Source organism: Rattus norvegicus, chromosome 18 (assembly GCF_021556685.1).
Source record: "Rattus norvegicus strain SHRSP/BbbUtx chromosome 18, alternate assembly SHRSP_T2T, whole genome shotgun sequence".
Classification (NCBI taxonomy): domain Eukaryota; kingdom Metazoa; phylum Chordata; class Mammalia; order Rodentia; family Muridae; genus Rattus; species Rattus norvegicus.
In genome coordinates this window covers 41,560,713-41,585,418 of record NC_141551.1, presented here as the reverse complement: position 1 = coordinate 41,585,418, position 24,706 = coordinate 41,560,713, and the positions used below count along the sequence as shown (strand labels likewise).

General features: G+C 42.2%; 2 protein-coding genes across 2 annotated transcripts in view; both read right to left on the bottom strand.

The window, feature by feature from the left end:
* The window catches only part of Lvrn (laeverin), a 97,804-nt gene extending 75,253 nt beyond the window's left edge, over window positions 1-22,551 (bottom strand). The window contains exons 1-3 of the mRNA XM_087593281.1: window positions 22,391-22,551; window positions 19,156-19,212; window positions 18,952-19,038 (exon numbers count right to left, since the gene is read on the bottom strand). Coding sequence (XP_087449407.1) covers window positions 18,952-18,992 — 41 coding nt within the window. The 5' untranslated portion in view covers window positions 18,993-19,038; window positions 19,156-19,212; window positions 22,391-22,551. The remainder of the gene's footprint in view (window positions 1-18,951; window positions 19,039-19,155; window positions 19,213-22,390) is intronic.
* LOC147999775 (uncharacterized) lies at window positions 3,571-10,702 on the bottom strand. Its single transcript, XM_087593681.1, has 6 exons — window positions 10,597-10,702; window positions 9,703-10,469; window positions 8,342-8,452; window positions 6,595-6,754; window positions 4,120-4,291; window positions 3,571-3,861 (listed from the first exon to the last, which is right to left on the bottom strand). The coding sequence occupies exons 1-6, from the start codon at window positions 10,659-10,661 to the stop codon at window positions 3,571-3,573; spliced, it is 1,566 nt and encodes a 521-aa protein (XP_087449807.1). The 5' UTR covers window positions 10,662-10,702.
* Window positions 22,552-24,706: the final 2,155 nt, after the last annotated feature.

Below are 24,706 nucleotides of genomic sequence, written 5' to 3'. Positions count from 1 at the left end.
CGTCCTCTCTCAGAGCTGCCTTGGTCATGGTGTCTCTTCACTTAACGATAACGGACTGAACCTGTAAGCCAGCCCCAGGTGAATGTCCTCTCTCAGAGCTGCCTTGGTCATGGTGTCTCTTCACTTAACGATAATGGACTGAACCTGTAAGGCAGCCCCAGGTGAACGTCCTCTCTCAGAGCTGCCTTGGTCATGGTGTCTCTTCACTTAACGATAACGGACTGAACCTGTAAGCCAGCCCCAGGTGAACGTCCTCTCTCAGAGCTGCCTTGGTCATGGTGTCTCTTCACTTAACGATAACGGACTGAACCTGTAAGGCAGCCCCAGGTGAATGTCCTCTCTCAGAGCTGCCTTGGTCATGGTGTCTCTTCACTTAACGATAACGGACTGAACCTGTAAGGCAGCCCCAGGTGAACGTCCTCTCTCAGAGCTGCCGTGGTCATGGTGTCTCTTCACTTAACGATAACGGACTGAACCTGTAAGGCAGCCCCAGGTGAAGTCCTCTCTCAGAGCTGCCTTGGTCATGGTGTCTCTTCACTTAACGATAACGGACTGAACCTGTAAGGCAGCCCCAGGTGAACGTCCTCTCTCAGAGCTGCCTTGGTCATGGTGTCTCTTCACTTAACGATAACGGACTGAACCTGTAAGGCAGCCCCAGGTGAACGTCCTCTCTCAGAGCTGCCTTGGTCATGGTGTCTCTTCACTTAACGATAACGGACTGAACCTGTAAGGCAGCCCCAGGTGAACGTCCTCTCTCAGAGCTGCCGTGGTCACGACGTCTCTTCACAGCAGTAAGACCCTAAGTAAGATGGAAGTGAGGGCCGCATAGCCGCAGCAACACATGGTTTTGGGAAAACTGGATATCTACACCACACAGAAAGAAACTCAAAAAACAGATTAAGAATCTCAGTACAGAATCTGCAAGTTTCCATTCATTTTAGGTAAAAGTAGATATAGTACATTTCAGCACACTAGCTAAGTAAGGACTTTCTGACAGGACTCTGATTGTTTAGCAAATAAGACCAACAAATCAACAAATGAGACTTCAGGTAATTATAATTTTTTGCAGCAGTAAATGCTGGTGAGTAAAGAAACAACCTATGGGAGAGAAAACGTGCTAGCTATTCATGTGTGTTGGTTAGTGTTTGTCAGCTTGACGCGAGCTAGAGTCATCTGGGGGAAAGGAACCTCAATTGAGAAAATTTCCCCCACCAGCGCAGCCCATGCATCCTTTCTTGATTGATAACAGATGCAAGAGAGTCCAGCTCACCACAGATGATATCACCCTTGGGCAGCTGACCCTGAGCACTGTAAGAAGGCAGGCTCCTCCATGGCCTCTGCATCAGCTCCTGTCCCCATGTGCCTGCTGGAGTTCCTGTCCTCATTTGCCTCAGGAATGGATAGTGAACTGAAGGTTATAAGGTAGAGTAAGCCTACGTTTCTTTTTTCATGGTGTTTATCAGAGCATTAGAAACCCTAAGACAGATACTGGTTGCAGGTGTGTTGGGTATTACTATGACAGACCTGGCCATGACTGGGTAAGGATTGTAGAAACTTGGAAAGTTAATTCTGAGGGCAGTGCAGATGACAGAGGCCTGCCTGGCTTGTGAAGTTTCAGGGGGAAGTCTGAGAGTCCCTTAAAGACTTTATTGAAAATATTTTGAAATAAGAAGCTGTGGCTCCTCCTTATGAATGGTTGGTTCCAGAGGGCCCCCCTTTCCCAAAATATATGCTGTTACCATGGCACTAGGTTGCCTGTCAGAACAAAATGGTAAGATTCTGTTGCTGAAAACACCATACACATTACAGGACATAGAGAAATCAAGCTGGGATTAAGGTATCTCTCATAGAGTCTGAAGGCGCCATGCAAGCCACTTGGAGAGAAAAGTCATCCATGGTATTACGTCGCAGTGGTGGACCCTGCATGCTATAATACAGACCTACCAGGTAAGATGCTCCCACTGTACAATAGTGGCCTCACTTAGGTGAGTAAAGCAACTGCTCTATGGTTGGGTTTGAGACTTACTCCACAGGACTGTAAACCTAGTCCAAAGTCCCTGGGTGGGCAGTTTCATAAGTCCTAGGGAAGAATTTTCTACTGTTGTTTGCTAAATGGGTATGTCAAAGTATATTCTAAATATTTATGTTCCCCATAGGTTAATGCTGCTCTCAATCTTAGTCAAAGAGAATTCTTTGTGCAGTGAGTGGGCAGTGATTAATATAGTCATGAGACACATAACTGGTCAAACTTATTGCAATGACTGTTGAAGAATTCTCAGTCCCAAACAAGATTTCTCCCTCCTCTCCCCCTCTATCTGCCTGCCTGCCTGCCCCCCCTCCCCGGCACACACACACACAGCTCAGACAGTATTGCAGAAGAGGGAGAGACAGGAAGAATACAAGAGCCTCGGGATTTGAAAGAGCACTGTAAATGCTATCTTTTGCACGTGGTGCAGTCATTGCCCTTCCTCAGAGTAGCCGTGGTTACCTGTACAAAACCTCCCAAGAAAACACTCATGAGGCCCCACACATCTCTGTGGAGCTATGGGCAGTTACTGGCTACTGAGGAAGAAGGAGTCATCTTTCTTCAGTGATGTAGTCACTGGCAAATTGAACATGCTCTTACAAAACTCCCAACCATGCTCATGCAAGTGATCCTGACTAAACATGAGGAGTCAAAAAGAAAGAAGGAGTTAAGCAACACTGGGAGAGGTGAGAGAGGGTAAAAGAAAAGGGTCTGTTCTGTATACAACAATAAAACAGATGTAAAAAAAGGCCAGGCACAGAATACTATTCTAATGGCATAAATCTGAAAAGGCATTCTCATTCAGGCAAAGAGTGGAGCAGAAATCACCAGGAACCTGAAGAAGTGGAAGAGAACTCTGTTGTTTAACAAATACAGAAGTCTTGTTGGAGATGATGAAAGGTTTTAGGTACAGATTTTAGTGACACACAGCATCATGGATGTATTTAATGTGGTACTGAATTGTTCACCTAGCAATGATTAAAATAATATTCTCACTTTACCACAAAAGTACTGTAAATTTAGTAAACTATAAGTTACTAAGGCCAAAGGGTATACGGACACATTGGCTTCAATTTACATTAGACTCACACTGTTTAGTTCAGTGAATGTCTGTGGGTACCCATATCTAGGGCTTCGGAATATAACATTTGAAATGCTAAGGAAAAATAATGACTTCTTTGAAAGAAATATATTGGAATAAAAGACTAGAAGAAACTTTTAAAACATTTTTAAATGTTTTTCAGCCATTTATATTTCATCTTTTGGAGACTCAAATTTCATGCCTGTTTTTTTTTCTTTTTTTCTTTTTTAAAATTTTTCTTGGATATTTTATGTATTTACATTTCAAATGTTATCCCTTTCCTCCCACTCCCATACCCCCCCTTCCCCCTGCTTGTATAAGGATGCTCCCATTCCCACCCACTCACTCCAACCTCAACACCCTGGTATCCCCTACATTGGGGAAATGAGCCTTCACAGGACCAAGGACTTTTCCTCCCATGGATGCTGGACAACGCCATCCTCTGCCACATATGTGGCTGGAGTCATGTGTCCTTCCATGTGTACTCATCGGTTGCTGGTTTAGTCCCTGGGAGCTCTGGTGGGATCTGGTTGGTTGGCATTGTTGTTCTTCCTATGGTGTTGCAAACCCCTTCAGCTCCTTCCATCTTTTCTCTAACTCCTGCATTGGGGTCCCCTTGTTCAGTCCAATGGTTAGCTGCAACCATCCTCACCTGTATCAGTAAGGCCCTGCTAGAGCCTCTCAGGAAACATCCATACCAGGTTCCTGTCAGCAAGCACTTCTTGGCTTCAGCAATAGTGACTGGGTTTGGTGGCTAAATATGGGATGGATCCCCAGGAGTGGCAGTCTCTGGATGACCTTTTCTTCAGTCCCTGCTCCACTCTTTGTCCCTGTATTTCCTCCCATGAGTGTTTTGTTCTCTCTTCTAAGAAAGAATGAAGCATCCACATTTTGGTCTTCTTCTAGGGCTTCATGTGAGCTGTGGATTTTTTCTTAAATATTCCAAGCTTTTGAGCTAATATCCACTTATCAGTGAGTGCATATCATGTGTGTTCTTTTGTGACTGGGTTACCTCACTCAGGATGATATTTTCTAGTTCCATCCATTTGCCTAAGAATTTCCTGAAGTTGTTGTTTTCAGTAGTTGAGTAGTATTCCATTGTGTAGATGTGCCCCATTTTCTGTATCCATTCCTCTGTTGAAGGCATCTGGGTTCTTTCCAGCTTCTGGCTATTATAAATATGGCTGCTATGAACACAGTGGAGTCATGCCCCATTTTAATTTAGGTTGTTTAATTGATGTCCTTTTGCTTGTCCTCTATATATTGTAGATATTGACCCTCAGATAGCTGGCAAAGATTTTTCCCCAGTCTGTTGCTGTCTCTTCAACTCAAAGGACAGTGTCCTTTGCTGTACAGAGTATTTTAGTTTCATGCGGTCTCATTTATTAATTGTCAGTCTTAAACCTGCCCTGCAGAGATCCTGTTCAGAAAGTCCTTTCCTGTGCCAGAGAGTTCAAGCCTATCAGAACCTGGGTGTCTGGGTTTATGTTGAGGTCCCTGATCCATTTGGAATTAGGTTTTGCCCAGGGTAAGAGAAAAGCATTTAGTTTTATTCTTCTACATGCAGCTATCCAGTCTGACTAACATAATTGGTCGAAGATGATGTCTTTCCCCCATCTGTATTGTTGGTCTCTTTGAAACACAGCAGGTGGCCACAGAAGTATGGGCTTATATGGGGGTCCCCAATTATTTCCATTTCCCAGTGCATCTGTTTTTATGCCAGTGCCATGCTGTTTTATTATGATAGCTCTGTAGCAGTGCTTGAAATCTGGGATAGTCCTTCCTCAGTCAGGTTTTTATGTTTTGTTTTGTTTCTTCTTGTTTTGTTTTGTTTTTTTAATTGTTCACGATTGTTTTAGCTATCCTAGTTTTGTGGTGTTTCCTCATAAAACTTAAAGTTGTTTTTAGTTTCTCTGAAAATTGTTTTAGAAATTTGACGGGGATTACACTGAATCTGTAAATTTCTCTTAAGATATCCATCTTCACAATAGTAATATGTGAATGAGATGTCTCCATGAGAATGAGATGTCTTTCCATCTTCTTGTATCTTCTTTAATTTCTTTTTTAAGTGTCTTAAATTTTTCATTATACAAGTATTTTACCTGGTTGGTTTGATGTATTTCAAGATTTTTATTTTGACACTAGGGTGAATTGGATTGGTTGCTCCATTTCTTTCTCAGTATGTTTGTCATTGGAAAGCTACTGAATTGTGTGTGTGTGTGTGTGTGTGTGTGTGTGTGTGTGTGTGTGTGTGTGTTAATTTTGAATCACTGTATAGGATTTTTGGTGGAGTCTCCATGGTCTTTTATGTCTAGAATCATCTCATCAGCAAATAATGATAGTTTGACTCATTCCTCTCCTGTTTGCATCCCTTTTATCTTCTTCAGTTGTCTTACGGCTCTAGGTAAGACTTCAAACACTATATTGAACAAGAATAGGGTGGACAACCTTGTCTTATTACCGGTTTTAGTTTAAATGCTTTGACTTTTCTCCATTTTACAAGAAGCTGATATTGAAGCTTGCTGTATATCGTCTATACCATACTGAAATATGGCCCCTGTGATCCCTTTTGTCTCCAGACCCTTTTCTCATGGAATGCTACTAGAGTTGTCAAAACCCTCTTCTAGATCCGATGAGATGGTCATGTATGCTAAACTATCTCTACAATTCTGTGGTGAAGTCAACTTGCTTGAACTCAGTGTGATAGTACTTTATTAATAATTTTTGCATCCGTGATCATTATATATATTGGATTATCTAGATAGTTTATGTCAACTTGACACAAGCTAAAGTCATCTTAGAGGCAAAATAAAGCAGAAACTTAAGGGTTCTTGGGAGAGTCAGTTTTGTTGGATGGTGTTTTGCTGGGGCAAACTTGTGAAAGAAAATTTCCTGAACCAGACATAAAGTGAAAGGATGTTCTGCTAAAACAAACACATGAAAAGACACATGATGAAGGATTTTTTACTAACAACACACATGTATCGGTCTTCTTTACATGTCATAGTTGGGCTCCATTTGTCAGGATTCCATAGAGAGAAACGCACCAAAAAACTTCTGGTGGTGTGCTGCAGCTTCTTGATGCTTCCAAGGACTTGGGCTGATCAGCAAAGTAATGTCAGCTGAGATAGGCACATACTCTAAGGCAAGACACAAGCTGGGGCAAGACCCATGGAGGACATGTGATGTTTGGAGTGTGTATGAAAAGGAATCAACAGACAGTGAAGGAGGCTGAGCTTGGCTTACTTCTAGAGCTAACTGTGTAATGCTTGTGGGCCTGTGTCTTTGCTGATCTTGCTTTGCTGAGAGAGGCACAGCCAAAAACTTCTCCTAGCATTCCTGTTGGCTCTGGTCCCTCCTGCTTACTGGAGCCAAGGTTGAGGCCTGGCTGGCTCTGCTAGATAATGCCACCTCTGCCTCATATTTACTATCCAACTCTGCCTCATATTTACTATCCTGACTCTACTGAACTGGACTGCTGATGTACCCATGAAGTTTTTGAGTGAATGGAACTACCACTGATAAGCTGTGAACTGAACTGCCGAATTTCCAGACAACACAGATGGGACTTGCTCCAAAGAACCATTTGTAAACAGGTCCACTTTCTGGGTATCCTTTCTTTTCCACTACCTTTGGTGGGTGGTGGGCTACAAGGGAGGTTAAAGTGTTTAAGAACCATTATGAAAAATAGGATTTGAAAAAAAGTTAAAGTTACAGAGGGAACCTATGAACTCACAGAAACTGAACTACCAATATAGAATCTACCTGGGTCTGCACGAGGTTCTCTACAAATATACTATAGCTCTCAGTTTTAGAACTTTTATCGGAGTCCCAAAATGTGAATGAGTGAGTCTCTGAATCTTGTGTCTTCTCTTGGGGTTCTTTTATTTTTCTGTTGCCTTGGTTTGTTCAACTTTGATATGGTGGGCTTTGTTTTATCTTAATATATATTATTTTGTTCTCTTTGGTTGTTATGTCTTAGAAGTCTGTTCTGTTCTAATGAGAGACAGAAAGAGAGTGGATCCAGATGGGAAAGGCAGTGGGGAGAAATCTGGAGGAGTAGAGGGAGGAGGAACTTTATTCAGAGTATGTTGTATGAGAAAAAAATCTATGTTTAATAAAAGGGGAAAGAAAAGAAGAGAAAGAAATGCCTCCAGCAGATCAGGTTATAGGTAAGCCTGTAAGCCATGTTTTTAATTAATGATTAATGAGGAAGGCTGACCCCTCTGTGGGTGGCCACCCCTGGGCTGGTGGTCCCGGGTTCTATATGAAGGCAGGCTGAGCAAGCCATGAGGAAAAAGCCAGCAGCAGCACTCCTTCACGGCCTTTCCATCAGCTCCTGCCTCCAGGTCTTAGCTGAGCCCCTATCCTGATTTCCTTCCACATGAAGGAAGCCTAATAAGTAAACTCTTTCCTCCCCAAGTTACCTTGGCCATGATATTTTTTTATTATAGCAATAGGACTAATGAAGACAGCATATTATTTTCTTTTTGGCTGAATCTTTGATTTGGTATCAGGGTTATACTAAGCTTTGTAAAAAAGAAAAATCAGATCTGTTCTTTCATTTTTTTTTTTTATTTTGTAGAATAGCTTGAGGAGTATTGGTGTTAAATCTTTGAAGGTCTAGTAGAATCTTGTGCATAATCTATCTGCCCCTGGATGTTTTATTAACATATTTTTAATTACTGTCTCTATCTCATTGGATATTATGGGTCTATTTAAATTATTTACTTCGCTTGAATTAACTCTGGCCAGCCATGTATACCTAGAAATTTATTAATTTCTTTTTAATTTTCCAGTTTAATGGACCATGGATTTTTAATGTACATCCTTATGATTCCCTGAACTTTCTTCTTTTTTTGTAATCTTTATGTCCCTTTATTGGAGCCAGATTCCTGACATATACAGTGATGTATTTATTAAACAGAGTCCTGTGCAGAAATTATACACTATCCATCTAGACAGATTTTTGGTTACACTTTGCCTATTGATGGAGTAGTTACATTTATAAAGTTTTATATATCAGAAAGCTTTGAATTTGACCAGGCTGTCCATGAATCATCTCTGAAAAAGTAGCATTTCATTTTAGCTCTATTTTACAGCATTGAAAAGCTTATGCATCAGGTCCCTTCCTGAACACTGTTCTCCAGACAGCTCTTCATCCACCCAGGTCAGAGTCACGTCTGAGAGCTTCTGTTACATGCTTGTGACAGCCCACCTCACCGACTGCTCACCCTGACAGCCCACCTTCTTGGTCAGTTCACACTGCCAGTGAAGACACACCAGCAGCTGTCCTTTCATTAAGCTGTAGATGGCATTAAGGTCAGTGACAGTGGGAGCAGGTGCTGCCATGAGATCCAAGTAACTAAAGACCTTAAAAAAAAAAGCCAAATGTGAGATAAAAATCAAGGGTACAAGTCCACAGCAAGCTGTGCCCACTCAGTTACAGAGATGTTAAGACATGATTCAAATCCCTCTAACTTAGTCGGCACAGCCCTGAGGTTATCCTGCAAAGTGTGTATCAAAAAATACAAAGTTAGGGAGACAAAGTTTGACATGGTATCATTATGCAGGTCAAACTTGGAAGGTATGTGGAACATCTGTTCTGACAGAAAAGCATCAGGTCCTTTGTGTAACATTGATTTTATTGTAACAAAGCAACTTGTACACGGCAACATTTAAAACTAGCATCTTTTTCCTTCCAATGAAAACCGAAAAAGAGAAAAAGAAAAAAATTAAAGATAAAAGTTCCAGGGGTTGGGGATTTAGCTCAGTGGTAGAGCGCTTGCCTAGGAAGCACAAGGCCCTGGGTTCGGTCCCCAGCTCCGAAAAAAAGAACCAAAAAAAAAAAAAAAAAAGTTACAACAGAGAATGCCAACTCCAAATAAAACCCTACAGATTCTGCTGATTCTCCCATAGAGTGGCAGGGTTCAAGTCTTCATCAGGAGAGAGTTTTAAGTATCACCTTAAACTGCAAGGATGTCTGTTAAACGTCACAATGAAACATGACATGTTGTTAGATGTGCACCTACCCCCCCACACCTCAATCCCACCCTTGCTCACCGTCTATAACCCCCCCCCTTTTTCTTTTTTTCTTTTTCCTTTTAATTAAACAAGAGAAAGTAGACAGATACATGTTGGTAAATGCTAACTGCCTGTATTCACACAGAGACACAGTGTAATCTCTGAGCCCAATATACAGAGAAAAGAAAAAGTTAGAATTCTATGCACTACTACACAGGGGCCTAGCACCCTCCAGCCTCCAGCAGAGCTAAGGGTACTCGGGGGCTTTTCTTTCTCCCCACAGAGCATGGTGGTGGTGTTGAATCCACAGTTTGAGACAAGGATAAAAATGAATTTAGAACAGAAAAGTGAAGATTCTTTTCCTGTTGTATTTTGCTCAAGATATTTTCCCCCAAATTAGTTGAGAACCATGATGTTGAGACTTCAAAAACAGGGCGACTGAGCACAGAGGGACAGGGAGGAAAGGACTGCAACTTGCTTCCAGGGATTGCATTTATTTTTTATTTAAAAAATAAAAAGCAAATGAAAAAGAAGGTTGGATCCATCGGTCTTCTGTGCTAATCATCCTCACCTTCATCCTCTCCTTCATCCTCATCATCATCTTCTTCACCTTCATCCTCATCTCCTTCTTCATCAGTATTTTCCAACCCTTCTTCCTCTTCATCATCATCATCATCCTCTGCCTCCCCTTCTTCATCATCCATATCGGGGACCAAATAGTACTGCAAGGAATTTGACCAAATACCATCTTTGATGACCTCTCGTAACTCGTCAGCACCTGCGTCAGAACGGTCAGTAAGCCAGGTGAAGCTCTCTGGCTCTTCACGCTGCCTCTTCCTGCTGGCCTTATTCTGTGTTTGACTTGAGCGTTTTGTCAAATCCTTTCCAGATTTCCATTTGATTTCAGTGAACTTTGAAGACAGGTCATCGTTCTCATTCAGATGAAATTCTTTGGAGAGAACTTTATTTTCAAAGTAAGGATTTTCATCGAAATAAAAATCTACTCTGTAACCTGATTTAATGTCTTCAAATTCTGTCACTTCAACTCTAGTCAAATAAAGCAGGGCTTCCTCGACTTCCTCCTCAAGCAATACAGACACTTGTGGATGGTTGACAAATGTTGTTACCCTAAAATCTGGGATTTTGGCTATCAATTCTGACCTCTTCTGAAAAAATGGTTGGCGGAGTTTGTTATATTTTTGTTCTACTTTCAAAATTTCCTCACTGGCTTGTTCATTAAGTCTGTCTATTTCATTTTGTACTTCATCAATATGTTCAATTGCTTCTTGCTGTTCATTGACCCCATCCTGATTGGAGCTCCTTTTTACTGGCTTTGGCCTTCAGTGCAGACCTGGTGCCCTCCATGATCCGACAGAGGGGTGGGGGAGTGAGCCAGCGGCTTCCCCTCAGGCCACACGTCAGCGCCTGCTTGCAGCCCTCTCATCCCCCGCCTGCGCTCACTTACTTGCCCTCCCCCTGGCTGCCTGGCACTGCCCGCAGGGCCTGACAAGGTGGCAGGCCTGGACACATTGTGGCGAGCCCCTGGCCTGCACTGAAGGCTTGGAGGCGGCGGCAGCTCGGTGGGCTCACCAACTCGTGCCCTGTGCTCCAGCTCCCTTTTAGCTTACCCTGAGCTACCTCTTACTCCACCTCCTCCCTGAACTTTCTAAATGTCTGCTGTTATTTCTCACTTGTCATCTTTTTGCTAAGATTTGTTAATCTTTTCAAAGATGTTTTATTGAATTTTTGTATTTTTCATTCTTATAAATTAATTTTAGCTCTGATTTTTATTATCTCTTTATATCTTCTTTTTGGGAGGTGTTGTTTATTCTTGTTTTTCCAAGGTTTTAATGTGCATCATTAGGTTGTTTATTTGCTATTTTTCAGTGTAAGTACTTAGTGCTGCAGAAACTTTCTAGTATTCACTTCTGAATTATAAACAATCTTTCCCCAAATACAATTCTTTAATTTGATGACATCCACCCGCTCTATGATCTTTATTTTTCTTCCATCTATATGGGTATTTATGGTGCTTTTGATCTTTTTGAACTTTAATTAAAATATAACTTTAAGGTGTACTCTGTGATGTCTGATTCCTTCAGCTTAATGTTACATTAGTAAGATTCATGCATATTGGTGTGTTCAGTTTTGGATTTATTTTTACCCCATACATAGTTCGTTAATCATATCCACCAATTTTTATTCTATTATAGATGGATATACAAGTGTGGCAGTAATACTGATCATCAACCTGGTAGAGCCTAGAACCATGTTAGAGACAGACTTTGAACTATATCTATGAGGAAATAATCTAGATTGGATTTACCATGATGAGAGACTCATACTAAATGCGGGTTACCTAATTCCATGGGTTAAGTATCCCAGACTGAACAAAAGGATACAGTTAAAAAGTGGTACCTGGTAGTATGTGCTTTGTGAGCACACTGTTGGAGAAAAGGATCAGCAGGTCCCTGGTGCTCACTAAACAGTCAGTGAGAGATCCTGTCTCAAAACATTTCTTTTAGAAAGGTGGATGACATCTGACTTATTTTGCTTAACCCAGTTACATACATTTTTTCCACCAAACAAAATAATTTAATTCTTCTTTATGGCTGAGTACAACTCCATCATGCGATACACATTCTCTTTGTCCATTCATCTCTTGATGGAGGCTTATTCCATAACTTTAACTGTTGTGAACAGTGCTTCAATAAGCTTGGTGCTATGGGTCTGTAGAGGTAGGAGGAGCAGAGTTTAAAATGCAGCCAGTACATAACAAGCATGTAGCCATCCCAGTCCATCACAAAGAGTAAGTGGTGTTTCCATAAATGTGAACATGCCGGTATTTTAGTGACATAGCTGGGTCACACAGGAGTCCTAGTTTTAAACCTTTGATCAACTTTCCTACTCATTTCATAGTGACTGGATCACTTTGTGCTCTCATCTAAAATACAGCTTCCTTTTATCCCTTCTCTTCACTAGCATGTGTTGCTGTTTCTTTTCTGTTTTAAATTCCAACTTTATTGACTTATTTTCCATTTTCATTTATAGAAATAATTTTTATTTGTTGTTATTTTTAAGTTTACATTTACTTTTTCCTACAATTTTTAAATTTACATTGCCTCCCAATTACAGCCCCCCTTTCCTCACCTCCCAGTTCCACCCATACAGGTTCCTTCCCCCCTATTTTCCCTTCCCTTCTCAGAGAAGAGGAAACCCCCTTTGGGTACCACCCTACCCTAGGATATCTAGTTGCAGCAGGACTAAGCACCTCCTCTTCCACTGAGGCCCAACTTGCTCAACTTTGTTCATAGCAGTTTTATTCGTAATAGCCAGAAACTGGAAACAACCTAGATGTCCCTCAGTGGAAATGTGGATAAAGAAAATGTGGTATGTCTCTATTCAATGAATACTATTCAGCTATGAAAAACATAGACATCATGAAATCTGCAGGCAACTGGGTGAAACTTGAGAATATCATCCGGAATGAGATTAAGACAGACCCAGAAGGACATGTATGGTATGCACTCACTTATAGTTGGACATTAGCCATCAAGTTCAGGATGACCATGCTACAAGTCACAGCATGGATAATAAGAAGCTGGAAATAAAGAGGGTCCATGGGAGGAAGTGTGACTCCCACTCAGATGGGGAAACAAAACAGTCATCAGAGGTGGGTGAAGAGAGGGAACTGGGTGGGAGAGGGGGTATGAGAGGAACATGGGAATGGCAACTGGGTGTGTAGGGGGAGAGAGGGCTGGGAGTGAGAATGGAAATCAGTAGGGGGTGCATCTCTCAGACAAGCTGTTTGTTTTCTTAATGATAGTCATTTTGACTAGGTTGTATTATAGTATTAATATCTATTTCTCTGATGGCCAAGACAAGCATTTTTCCTTGTGTTTACTGGATCTTCATCTTTTGACCACTGGTTTCCCATAAGTCCATTTACTCAGCTATATGTCTTTCTTATGAACTGGCCTGTTACTGTCCTAACAAGTATTTAGCTGTGGCAAAGATGGGGTGATTGCTTCTTATCTCCAAGTGGGAAGATTTTTTGTTTTTAACTATATAGATCTAGCAATAACTACAAGTTACCCCAAAATGCTGCTAATAAGTGTTGCTCCTAAATTATGTTATTTTTTAAAGAGAGAGAGGAAGCAAGGGAGAGAGGGAGAGAGGGAAGGAGAGAGAGGGAGGCAGTGTGTGTGTGTGTGTGTGTGTGTGTGTGTGTGTGTGTGTGTGTGTGTGTTATGTATATGAGTGTAGGTGCATGTATGCCATGGCATTTATGTGGAGGTCAGAAGACAGATTTGGGGAGTTGGTTCTCAGCTTTTACTGATTTGAAATAGGATCTCTGTTATTTCACCTGCTTGTTTCCTGTTCCACCCTGACGGCCCACTAGCGTCTGGCCGATTCTCCAGTCTCTCCTCCCCATGGTTTGTCTATGCTTTGCCCAGACACTGGCACTGTTAGGAGGTGTAGCCCTGTTCGAGTAGGTGTGTCACTGTGGGTGTGGGCTTAAGGCCCTCATCCTAGCTGCCTGGAAGTCTGTCTTCCACTAGCAGCCTTCAGATGAACATGCAAAACTATCAGATCTCTCTGCACCATGCCTGCCTAGTTGCTGCCCTCCTCCTACCTTGATAATGGACCGAACCTCTGAACCTGTAAGCCAGCCCCAATTAAATGTTGCCCTTATAAGACTTGCCTTGGTCTTGGTGTCTGTTCACAGCAGTCAAACCTTAAGACACCATTTCACCATGGGAGTGTTAGGATTACAGATGTGTGCTACCACAGCTGGCTCTTCTGGGGATCTGAACTCAGACCTTCAGGCTTTTACAGAAAATGAATTTACTCACAGACCCTCTCCCCTGGCTCCCACTGGTATTGTTTTTTATTCTTTCCTACTGATTTGCTTTTAGCTGATTGATATTTTAGTGACAGGCTGAATGAAGGAGACTGTACTCATGGTTATTATATTTCACAACACATCATATAGCTCCTCTCCTCTTCCATATTTACAGGTATTTGGCACAGACAGAAACCATGGCCGGGGGGTCAATACAGCATCACACATAACACCACAGTAGATGACACATCAGGGAAGAACAATGGCATTCAAGTGACCAAAGAGTTTACATATGCTGTGGCATAAAATTTATGTGCTATTTTAGTTAGTGACACTGAATTAATGTATTTAAAATGAAGATAAACTTTGTCTAAATCAGCACTCTTTACTAAACTGGGACATATATAGTCTGGCTTTGGCAGGTCATATACAATTAAAATAAGATATTTCTAAAAAGAGGAATCAATCACGATTGCTTTCTTCTCTGTAATATCCCGCATATGACCTGGTATAATAACCACAAATATGAAAAGCCCTCTAAAATCAGGAAAAGAAAACACACGAAAGACTAAACACATCTTAGGTAAGGATACTAATGTTATGTATTAAATATGCACTCATTCCTCTCAGCTATCCGTGTTACTACATAAAAATCAAGTAAAACTTTATTTTCAGTTAAATATCTTGTTTAGTCACTTGTTTCTGTAGGTGGGAGACTGAGGCAGCAGATGAGCACCTCACACAAAGTTGTCTGAACTGCTGTTATCCTATGTTGCTGCCAAATGAATCGTGACTTGTTGGCTAAGATTTAGACATAGGAATCCCAGCAAACAATGGTTCAAACTGATCAAGTATTACTTTTTAATACAATAATCCAGGGGCAGGTTGAATATCTAAGATGAACAGGCAGACTTCTCCCTAACGATCATCAATCAATCATGTCCAACATGGACTCATGAGTAAATATAATATATATATACATATATATATACACATATATATCATATATACTGGTGAGATAGAGAGAGACATGCTAAACCTCAGAGAACATGCTGTAGTGTTGAATCTTCCTTTTCTCCAGGGCTGTACAGAAGGCGCTCTGGGCCACTATCATTTGTCAGAGTCACATATACCTCAGGAAATCAACGCAGTTCAGCCAAGGGCAACTAGCCTTGTGGAGGAACCTTCAGCTCCTGCTCTGCAGTTACTACTCAGTGCAGTTCCCAATGGTGTGAGGAGGTGCTAAGTGGCAACTGCCCTAGTATGCACCAAAGGAGGTTTCAGAGCTGTAAATCACGACAGGGATACAAAAGTAAAAGTGGAAGGTTCTGGCATCCAAGTACAGACTAGAATGCATGGCCAAGAAGTGAGTGGGTTTCTTCCTGGTTTTATTATTTCCTCACTAATGAGCTTTTCTGTGACTTAACAGAAGCCAAACAAGATCAAGGATAATACAAAATGGGTTGTTCTGGTGCCTGGTTTTGTTTTAATTCTCATAATGGCAGGCATCCCACCAGTTGCCATAGGTAGACTTATAGATGGCAAGGCCAAGAGATACTGTTTTCAAGGGGATTTTACTCCCTGCTTCTTTTGGGGGGAGTTAATTATTCTAATCTCTACCCTAACGACCTAACCCAATTATTCCCTTGTGCTCCCCACCAAACTTCCCCAACCCCCACTCTCTCTCCACCCTGGAATCCCACTGATTTAAAACACAAAACGAACTTCCTGGCCCATTAGAACCTTCCCTTGGGTTGGATTTGACTAGCAGGAGGTACCATCATGAGAAGGCAATGAACCAAAAGGTAGCCAATTGACTGCCTCTCCCTGGCTGCCTGCTAAAAGAGTCTGTGAACACAGCACATCCCCCCCTCTCCCCCCGTGGTCACAGCTCAGACTGAGCAGCTACCATCCACAGTCCGGCCTCCTCTGGGTTCTGGCAATGGCCTTGATCCTCAAGGTCTGAGTGCAGTAACTGTTTCTCAATGTTTGGGTAATATTTTATTTTTCATTCCCTCAATTCTTGCCATACTTCCAGGATTAGTCCACTTATTAAATTTTCTTCAATTAAGGCATGGTTCTGTCCTTCATTCTCTGCGGGACCTGACACAGTAATTTCATCAGGAATTGTTCCAGGAAATAGACTCTCTAATAGAGTATGGGTGTAGTCAAAGAACCCCAGGACAAAGGGCTAACAAAGGGCTAGCTGAGGGGCTAACAGATAAAAGCAGATGCTGGCCACAGCCCAGGTCCCTGGCACCTCTCACCCCAACCCCAGCCTCCCACCCCAGACCTCTCCAGCCCCTGAGCTCAGCTTTTTACTTCTCTTTCCCCATCTTCTCTTTTCCTAAACATTCAGCCACATGCTTTCTTGGTTCTTAGTCCTCTCCTGACTCTCTTTGCCCTCTTCTTTTGTTTCCCTCTTTATTCCTTTCTCTCTCCTGCTCTGTGATGATTTGTTTATGCTTGGCCCAGGGAGTGGCACTATTAGGGGTGGCCTTGTTGGAGTAGGTGCGTCACTGTGGGTGTGGGCTTAAAGACCCTCATCCTAGCTATCTGGAAGCCAGTCTTCTCCTAGCTGCCTTCAGATGAAGATGTAGAACTCTTGGCTCCTCCTGCACCATGCCTGCCTGGATGTCATCATGTTCCCGCCTTGATAATGGACTGAACCTCTGAACCTATAAGCCAGCCCCAGTTAAATGTTGTCCTTATAAAACTTGCCTTGGTCATGGTGTCTGCTCACAGCAGTAAAACCCTAAGACACCCTCTCTCCTTTCATGGTCTAGCTCAGTCTCTTGGCCATGTTCAATCTAGACTCTTCCAAAGGCCTCTGGCTGTTCTCTCCCTCACACATAAAATAAAACTTTTTGTTTCAACCATACCTAGGAGCTCAACCATTTTAAGAGTTTTTAAATGCCCTCCTCTCAGGTGGTGCCTGCTCAAATACTCACCAACGGTGAGAGGATAAACAACGGGCATAAAGAAAACACTGGAAGGTTGAGTGGCTGTATAATTTGCCTATCATGGAGAAAATGGTGACTACAAGACTGTAAAGCATCATGACTTTTGATTACCAAGGAGAGAGTCTAGAAAGAAAATGGCAAACTCAAGGATTTTGATTCATACCTCAGAATACAAATGAACAGTCAGGAAATCGCCATGTCCACCTTACAGAAGCTCCGAGATTGCAGCAGAGTAGAGTAGATTAGGCCTAGAGTCGCAGTGCAGCTCTGGCAGGCCTTCAGTGCTGGGCAAGGGATGCTTCAGCAGGGCTGAGATGATGAGACAGGGAATGTTTCACATCGACAAAGAAGAACGTTGAACCATCAGATTTTCCTGAACATTCTTTACCAATGGATGTGGCTTTCTGTTCCACCTATGACAGCCCTCTTTTGTAGAAAAAAAATTGCCTTGCCTGGAGTTAGTTGCCTTGAAAAGGAATGTGGATTCTCATGCTTTCTCCACACCATTTCGTGCTGCTTCTGGGATTAAAATGGTATCACAAAATCTCCCCCAAAGCATAAGATTTTCTCTAGAAAGAGGACATCCTAGATCCTTTACATTTCTGAAAGACTTCTTTACAGATTTAAAGAATATATACGGACATTTAAGGGAATAGTCCAAAATATGACCATCTTAAACTAAGTTGATTGTTATTAATGTGTTCATCTAAGATTCCATATTTTACATGTTGCCTGAAGGTAGAAGATTGGAATGAATTGAAACCTAAACTCTGCAGTTGCTACAATGAGCCTGTATGCCAAAACCAAACACTGACTCTCAAGCCTGGCTACAGTCAGAAACTCCTCAGGAACTATAACGATGCTTAAGTCCCATCAATGAGGTTTTATTGTAATTAGTCCCAGGTAGAGTCCAAGCATGGGTATTCTCTGAGCAGACTCTGATGTCAAAACCTCTGCTGCAGAGGAAAGAAAAAATTAACGGATGGGGTATATTACACACCACCAATTCTTCTCCTAAACATACCTATAAAGTATGAGTGCTACCAAACAAGAATATCAAGAGTCTTTAGACAAAACACATTCACCCACCAATGAGGACCACCTGACATTTAGCATACAGCCTATGGAGGGGGTGAATGCAACTCTGGGTACCCTCAGAGTGGTTCACCACTCTGACCCATCTGAAGGGGAAGCCTTTGATATTAGAGAATAACTGGAGTATGAGTGTGAACATGAAGACCCTGGCTCTGTGCATGGATAAGGTGCTGTGTTGAGGTAGAACAATGACAGCTCAGAGAACAACACGCCCCATGTAAGAGTTATGTTGTTAGCATGTTAGCATCTTTTGGGAAGTGTGACATCTCATAATCAAGTAGCAGAAACACCATATCCATCACTTATTACCAAGTCCACACTACTGTCTCGGTGCCTCTTTGGCATCTGAGTGAAATTACAAGCAGCACAAAGGTTAGAGAGAGAGGCCATGTGATCTCAGTTACACTTGGGGTACCCCAACAGAATGAACCTAGTTCCTCAAATGATATCAGCCACCAAAAACAGAGGGAACTTGAGAAACTCAAGAAAGGCATTCTGAAGGACATCCCACTGAGACATAAGCTGAACCACATGTAAGAATTACAGAGGCTAGTGAGAGCACCAGTGGGAGGGGAATAACAATCAAAATGTAAATAAGAAATACTCAAGTTAATTAAAAAAAAAAAAGAATTACAGAGGCCTTGGAATTTCACATGTAAACATGGTAAAGCAAGCAGAGACAAACTTGCCATCCTGCAGTAATCAACCACATAACCAGAAATGAATGTATACAGCAATTGTTCTCAGATATTAAACAATAGTTAATATAGGACTACCACTAGACTGAACGCAAACCAAGTATCTGTGATCACCTTGATTTCTTACATAAAGAATTAGGTAAGACTGGAATGGATTAGAACAAGAGGAAACAGAGGTGCCTAGAGATTACAGCATCATAGAAGAGCAGAACACTCACAGAAATATGCATAGCTCACTCCTTTCTGCCTCTCCTCCCATTTGGATCCGGCCACTTTCTGTCTTGCATTAGATAACAAGTAGGTTTCTGAAGGATAGAAACGTTATAATAAGATAAAATGAAAGCTAACACATCAGAATGGGACAAAACAAACAAAAAGAAAAGAAAAAGACACAAAACCCAGATATAGATGCAGAGACCTACTTGTTTACACACTTGGGAATTCCATAAAACATTAAACCGGAATACATATGCAAGAACCTAGAAGATAAAAGGAGAGAAAAATGTAAATTAAATTTAATTTAATTTAATTAAAAATAAGGTAACATGTTGAGTTTGTTTTCTGCTGGCATCCACTGCTGGGCATGCGCCTACCCTGAAGAGAAGTGTGTTTCCCAAGTGAGGAACTCGGAGGAACTCAACTTTCATTTGCAAATGATTATCAAATGGAGACAACTTCTGGGTTATGGATGGGGCCTTGTGTACATGCCTCAGGTTCTTGGGCATCCCAACAGTGTCCAGTATGGGTACCATCTCATAGAGTGGACCTTAAGTCAAATCAGATATTGGGAAGCTGCCCCCCCCCAAAAAAACCCCAGACTGTTGCTAAGACTATAAGTTGTTCTCCACAAAGTGATAGTCCTTTGTAAAGACAACACCTACACAACTCGTTGAATATGGAGAAGTTGAGTGTGTCTACATCCCTATGTTAGTGACCTTGGTAAAGAAAGGTGCTTTGCATGCTGGCAAAGGAGAAACGTAAATACAACTACAAACCATTTGATCTACAATGGAGTTCTGCCCCCAAGATATGCTAGTGCAATAGCTCAAAGCTTGTGGGAACAATCAACCAATATCTAATTTGACTAGCATTGGCCTTTTTATTTGCTAGTGCTTTCTACAATGGATATATTCCTCTGCTAGTGGGTACCTCCATTTAAACTCTTTTTCTATATGTTCATGTGCATAGTTTAGGAAAGTTCTATAGTAGTTCACTTCCAGAAGACTTTTTCAAAAGGTCTTGATTATTGGTTATCCCTCCCTGTACTCCCTCCTCTACTCTGCTTTATCATTCCTTCCCCCGCCCCCACTTAACTCTGTAGGATGATGTCATTATTCAGCAAGGCAGGTCCAGGATAGCCAAAGCCTATCAATGGGTGGGAAGGAAGCATAGGCTGGGGGTGGAGGGTGGGGGTTGGGGGGGTGGGGGTGGGGGGTGTTCTAGGAGAGGAGGTGGAGGAGGGGAAGGAGGAGAAGGGGAATGAGGAGGATGAGGAAGAGGAGGAGGGGAAGGAGGAGAAGGGGAATGAGGAGGATGAGGAAGAGGAGGAGGGGAAGGAGGAGAAGGGGGAAGAGGAGGAGGAGGGGAAGGAGGAGGAGGAGAAGGGGAATGAGGGGGATGAGGAAGAGGAGGAGGAGGGGAAGGAGGAGAAGGAGGAGGAAGAGGAGGAGGGGAAGGAGGAGGAGGAGGAGAAGGGGAATGAGGGGGATGAGGAAGAGGAGGAGGAGGGGAAGGAGGAGAAGGAGGGGAAGGAGGAGAAGGAGGAGGAAGAGGAGGAGGGGAAGGAGGAGGAGGGGGAAGAGGAGGAGGAGGAGGAGGAGGAGGAGGAGGAGGAGGAGGAGGAGGAGGAGGAGGAGGAGGCGGCGGCGGCGGCGGCGGCGGCGGCGGCAAAAAGGAAGATGGAGACAGAGGAGGAGGATTCCAATCCGGATGGTATAGGTCAATTTTTATCTTGTCTAGGTGGGTGGTTTCTATCTTTATTAATTGGCAGTGAATTTATTCCGTGGATGTATTGTAGATTGAGAATTTAACATATAAATCCAATTGTTAAACTACACGTTTTTTAGAGCTTTGATTTTACCAGGCTACAGGGGGTGTGAGCAAAGTTCCCGGCAGGCAGAGAGGCAACCTGTCTCAGTTCTGGAAGCTGTGATAGGCTATAGAATGCCTGGGGCTAGCGAGGCTTGGTGCCACACTAGAACCGCCCTTGGAATGCCCCACCACGGAATGTGTGTCAGACAAGATAACAATCCGCCAAGGGGACAGTGTGTGAAAGCGGCTGGCAGAGAAACAGCCGGAGAAACAGACGGAGCACGTGGCTCTGGTGGATCCGAGCGGAGTGAGAACACCGCTTTTTTAGTTTTTACCGAAATATAACTCCCTTTCTATTTCTGTCTCCTGTTTATATCCCTACATTTTATCTTCTTTCCACTGAAATTCCACCCACCATGACCCCATAATAATTTCCTGACCTCTGTATGTGTCCCAAATGAAACATACATGTCTGAAGATCAAAGCTACCATTTTCAAGTGAGATAGCATATGCAACATTTGTCTTTCTGGATCTTGGTTACCTCGCTCAGGATGACTCCGTCAACTGCTTTGTGAGGTTCACAATTCCATTTTTTCTTAACAAAAAGTATTCAATAGTATAAACGAAGCACATCTTCATTGTCTATTCGTCGGCTGAAGGACAGCTAGGGTGGTTGTAGGGAGCCGTATTGGATTTGGGCCTGGCCATTTTGTGACTGTATAGCTCAAAGTGGCTACGTGACTCTTGGCCACACATACTCATCTAAGATGACTGCCATAAATCCTCGAGATTGTGGGACAAAAGCCTCTCCCATGAATTTACGGCACAGGAAGATAACATTCACGGGATGCTTCAGCCTAAGCAAAAATCAGTTATCTCCTGAGTCAACACCTGGTGTCTCCACTGCCTGACCTCATCGTCTACCGCCTGACCTCTTTGCCTCCAGCTATCACTGCCTATATCCTCATCTCCCCCTCCTCTGTGTTTCACAAAGGTCACTCCCCCTACCTGAAAGCCTTAAAAGCTGTAACGTTCATCCCAATAAACGAGACCTTGACAATAGAATCTTGCTTGGTCTCCTTCTTCTCTTGACCCCCATTAGGCCTAAGGGAACCCTGAATAACTGGGTCCCCACTGGCGGGGGCAGGTGGTTTCCATTTCCTGGCTACTGGGAGTGTGGTAGTAATGAGCAAGGGTAAGCAAGTTATCTCTCCGATAACATAGAATCCTTTGGTTAATGCTCAGGAATGGTAGAGCTGAATCGTGTGAAAGATTTGTTTCCAGATTTTTGAAAAACATTCACACTGTCTTCAATGGTGGCTGTACCAGTTTCTACTCCCACCAGTATAGAATAAGAACTTCTCTTTCTCCATAGCCACACCAGAATTTGTCATCAGCCACTGTTTTGACCTTGGCCATTTGACAGGAGTAAACTGGAAACTCAAAGTAGTTTTGATTAGCATTTCCCTTTAGACTAAGAGTGCCGAACATTTTTAAAAACTTTTCTTGGCCATTTACATACATACGTTTACTTTCTCATCCCATTGTAAAGTTCATTGTTTTTCTTGATATCTAGGTTTTGGGGGATTTTGTTATTGTTTTTCTTCTTTGTATATTCTACTTACTTCTTTGTCATATGTGCAGCTGATAAATATTTTTACCATCTGTAAGCTGCCTCTTCACTCAAATGATGGTATCTTTTGCTACATAGAAGCCTTCTAGTTTTATGTGATTCCATTTGGTCTTAATGCCTGTGCCACTGGGGTTATCTTCAAACTGTCCTTTCCTGTGAAAGAATGACATACATTATCCTCCGTCGGACTCAGGATGTTAAGTCTTGTATTGAGTTCCTTTTGAGGAGAATTTTGTCCAGGGTGAGAAACAGGTACCTGGTGGTGTTGTCCTGTATTTAGCTTTCCAGTTTGGCTAGCACATTTGTTGAAGATGCTCTTTCTGGGTTGTTTTATTAATTTATTTTGTATTATTGGTCTCTTAGTCAAAACCAGGTGGCTATAAGTAAGTGGATTTATTTTTTTTCATACAGTATATTTTGTATCATATTCTTTTCCTTCCCCCAACTCCTCCAAGATCCTCCCCGTCTCTCTCCACACTAAACTTCATGGTTTTGGTTTTTCTCTCAAAAACAAAAGTCAAAACAAAGAACAACCAAAAAAAAAAAACCAAACAAACAAACAAACAAAAAAACCCACTAAAACAAAACATACACACACACACACACACACACACACACACACACACACACACACACACACACATACACCATGCAGTCTATTTTGTGGTGGCCTCTACTGGTCATGGGGCTTGACTTGGAATGTGGTTGATAATACCCAGTGATACTCCACTGGAGAAAACTGGCTTTCCCTTTCCCAGTGGGAATAATTGCAAACACCTTCTTGTTAGACATGGGACTTTGCATCTACCTCCCCTTCTCTGTGTTAAGATGTTGTGTGGTTTGAACTTGTGCAGGTCCTGGGCATGCTGTCCCAGTTTTGTTTTGCCTAATTTATGTATGTATGCATCCTGTTGTGTCTGGAAGACTCTATTTCCTTAGAGTTATCCATGACCTCTGACCCTTTTCATTTTTCCACTTTTTACACATAGATCCCGGAGCCATGGGGAGGGGGAAATGGTATAGGGGCATCCCGATTAAGGATCAATGTTCCAAAGTTTCTTACTCTCTGCCCATTGTTCAGTTGTGAATCTTTGTGTTGATTACTATTTGTTGCAAGAAGAAACATCTTTAATGATCGCTAAATTATGCACAGATCTATGGGTATAACAATATGTCATTAGGAGTCATTTATTTTTATGTTCTTCCAGCAGAATAACAGTAACAGGTTTTTTCCTAGACCCTTGACCTATCTAGACTCAGGTTCTTGGCCACGTTAGCCATATCAGATATAGGGTCCATCTCACAGAGTGGACCTTAAATCCAATTTCTAAAATGTGCTCGGTTACTTCTGTAACATTTGTGCCACTACTGCACTAGTAGTCAGCTGCTAATGCAGCTTATAGGATTTGTATCTGAATGACATTGATGGCTCTGTTTCTCCTCTAGCCATGTGCAAGTGTCCTCTAGCACTATGAATGCTAGTGAGTAGACTTGATCCAGGTTCCTCAGTTCTAACCCACTGATCACCACGTCTGTTGTCTATGCTAGTACCAGTCTATTTGTGCTTTGTTTTAATTGTTCACTATGTTCCAGCTATCCTGGGTTTTCTGTGTTTTCTTGTGAAATTGAAGACTATTTTTCAATTTCTGTGAAGAATTGTGTTGCAGTTTTGATAGAGATTGCATTGAAACTGTAAATTGCTTTTGGTATGATAGCCACCTCTACAATAGCAATCCTATTAATCTATGAGTATGGGATATCTTTCCATTTTCTGGTATATTCTTTAGTTTCTTTTTAAAAAATGTCTTTTAATTTTTATTTTACAAGTCCCTCACTTCCTTGGTTTGATTTATGCCAAGATGTTTTTGTGGCTACTATCTCCCTGTCTTAGGCAGGGTTTCTGTTCCTGCACAAAACATGACCAAGCAGCAAGTTGGGGAGGAAAGGGTTTATTCAGCTTACACTTCCACATTGCTGTTCATCACCAAGGGAAGTCAGGACTGGAACTCAAGCAGGGCAGGAAGCAGGAGCTGATGCAGAGGCCACAGAGGGATGTTATTTACTGGCTTGCTTTCCCTGGCTTGCTCAGCTTGCTCTGTTATAGAACCCAGGACCACCAGCCCAGGGATGGTACCACCCACAAAGGGCTGGGCCCTCCCACCCTGATCACTAATTGAGAATACATCTTACAGCTGGATCTCATGGAAGCATTTCCTCAACTAAAACTTCTTTTTCTGTGATAACTCCAGCTTGTATCAAGTTGACACACAAAACCAGCCAGTACACTCCCTGATTTCTTTTTCTTTTT

Excerpts from the sequence above, each read along its gene's own strand:
- LOC147999775 (XM_087593681.1), bottom strand. The coding sequence starts at position 10,661 with ATGTGTCCAGGCCTGCCACCTTGTCAGGCCCTGCGGGCAGTGCCAGGC. Across the intron at positions 10,470-10,596 it reads GGCAGCCAGGGGGAGGGCAA|GCCAAAGCCAGTAAAAAGGA; the intron begins GTAAGTGAGCGC and ends TCTGCACTGAAG. Across the intron at positions 6,755-8,341 it reads CAAGAAGGTGGGCTGTCAGG|CCCACCACCCACCAAAGGTA; the intron begins GTGAGCAGTCGG and ends CCTCCCTTGTAG.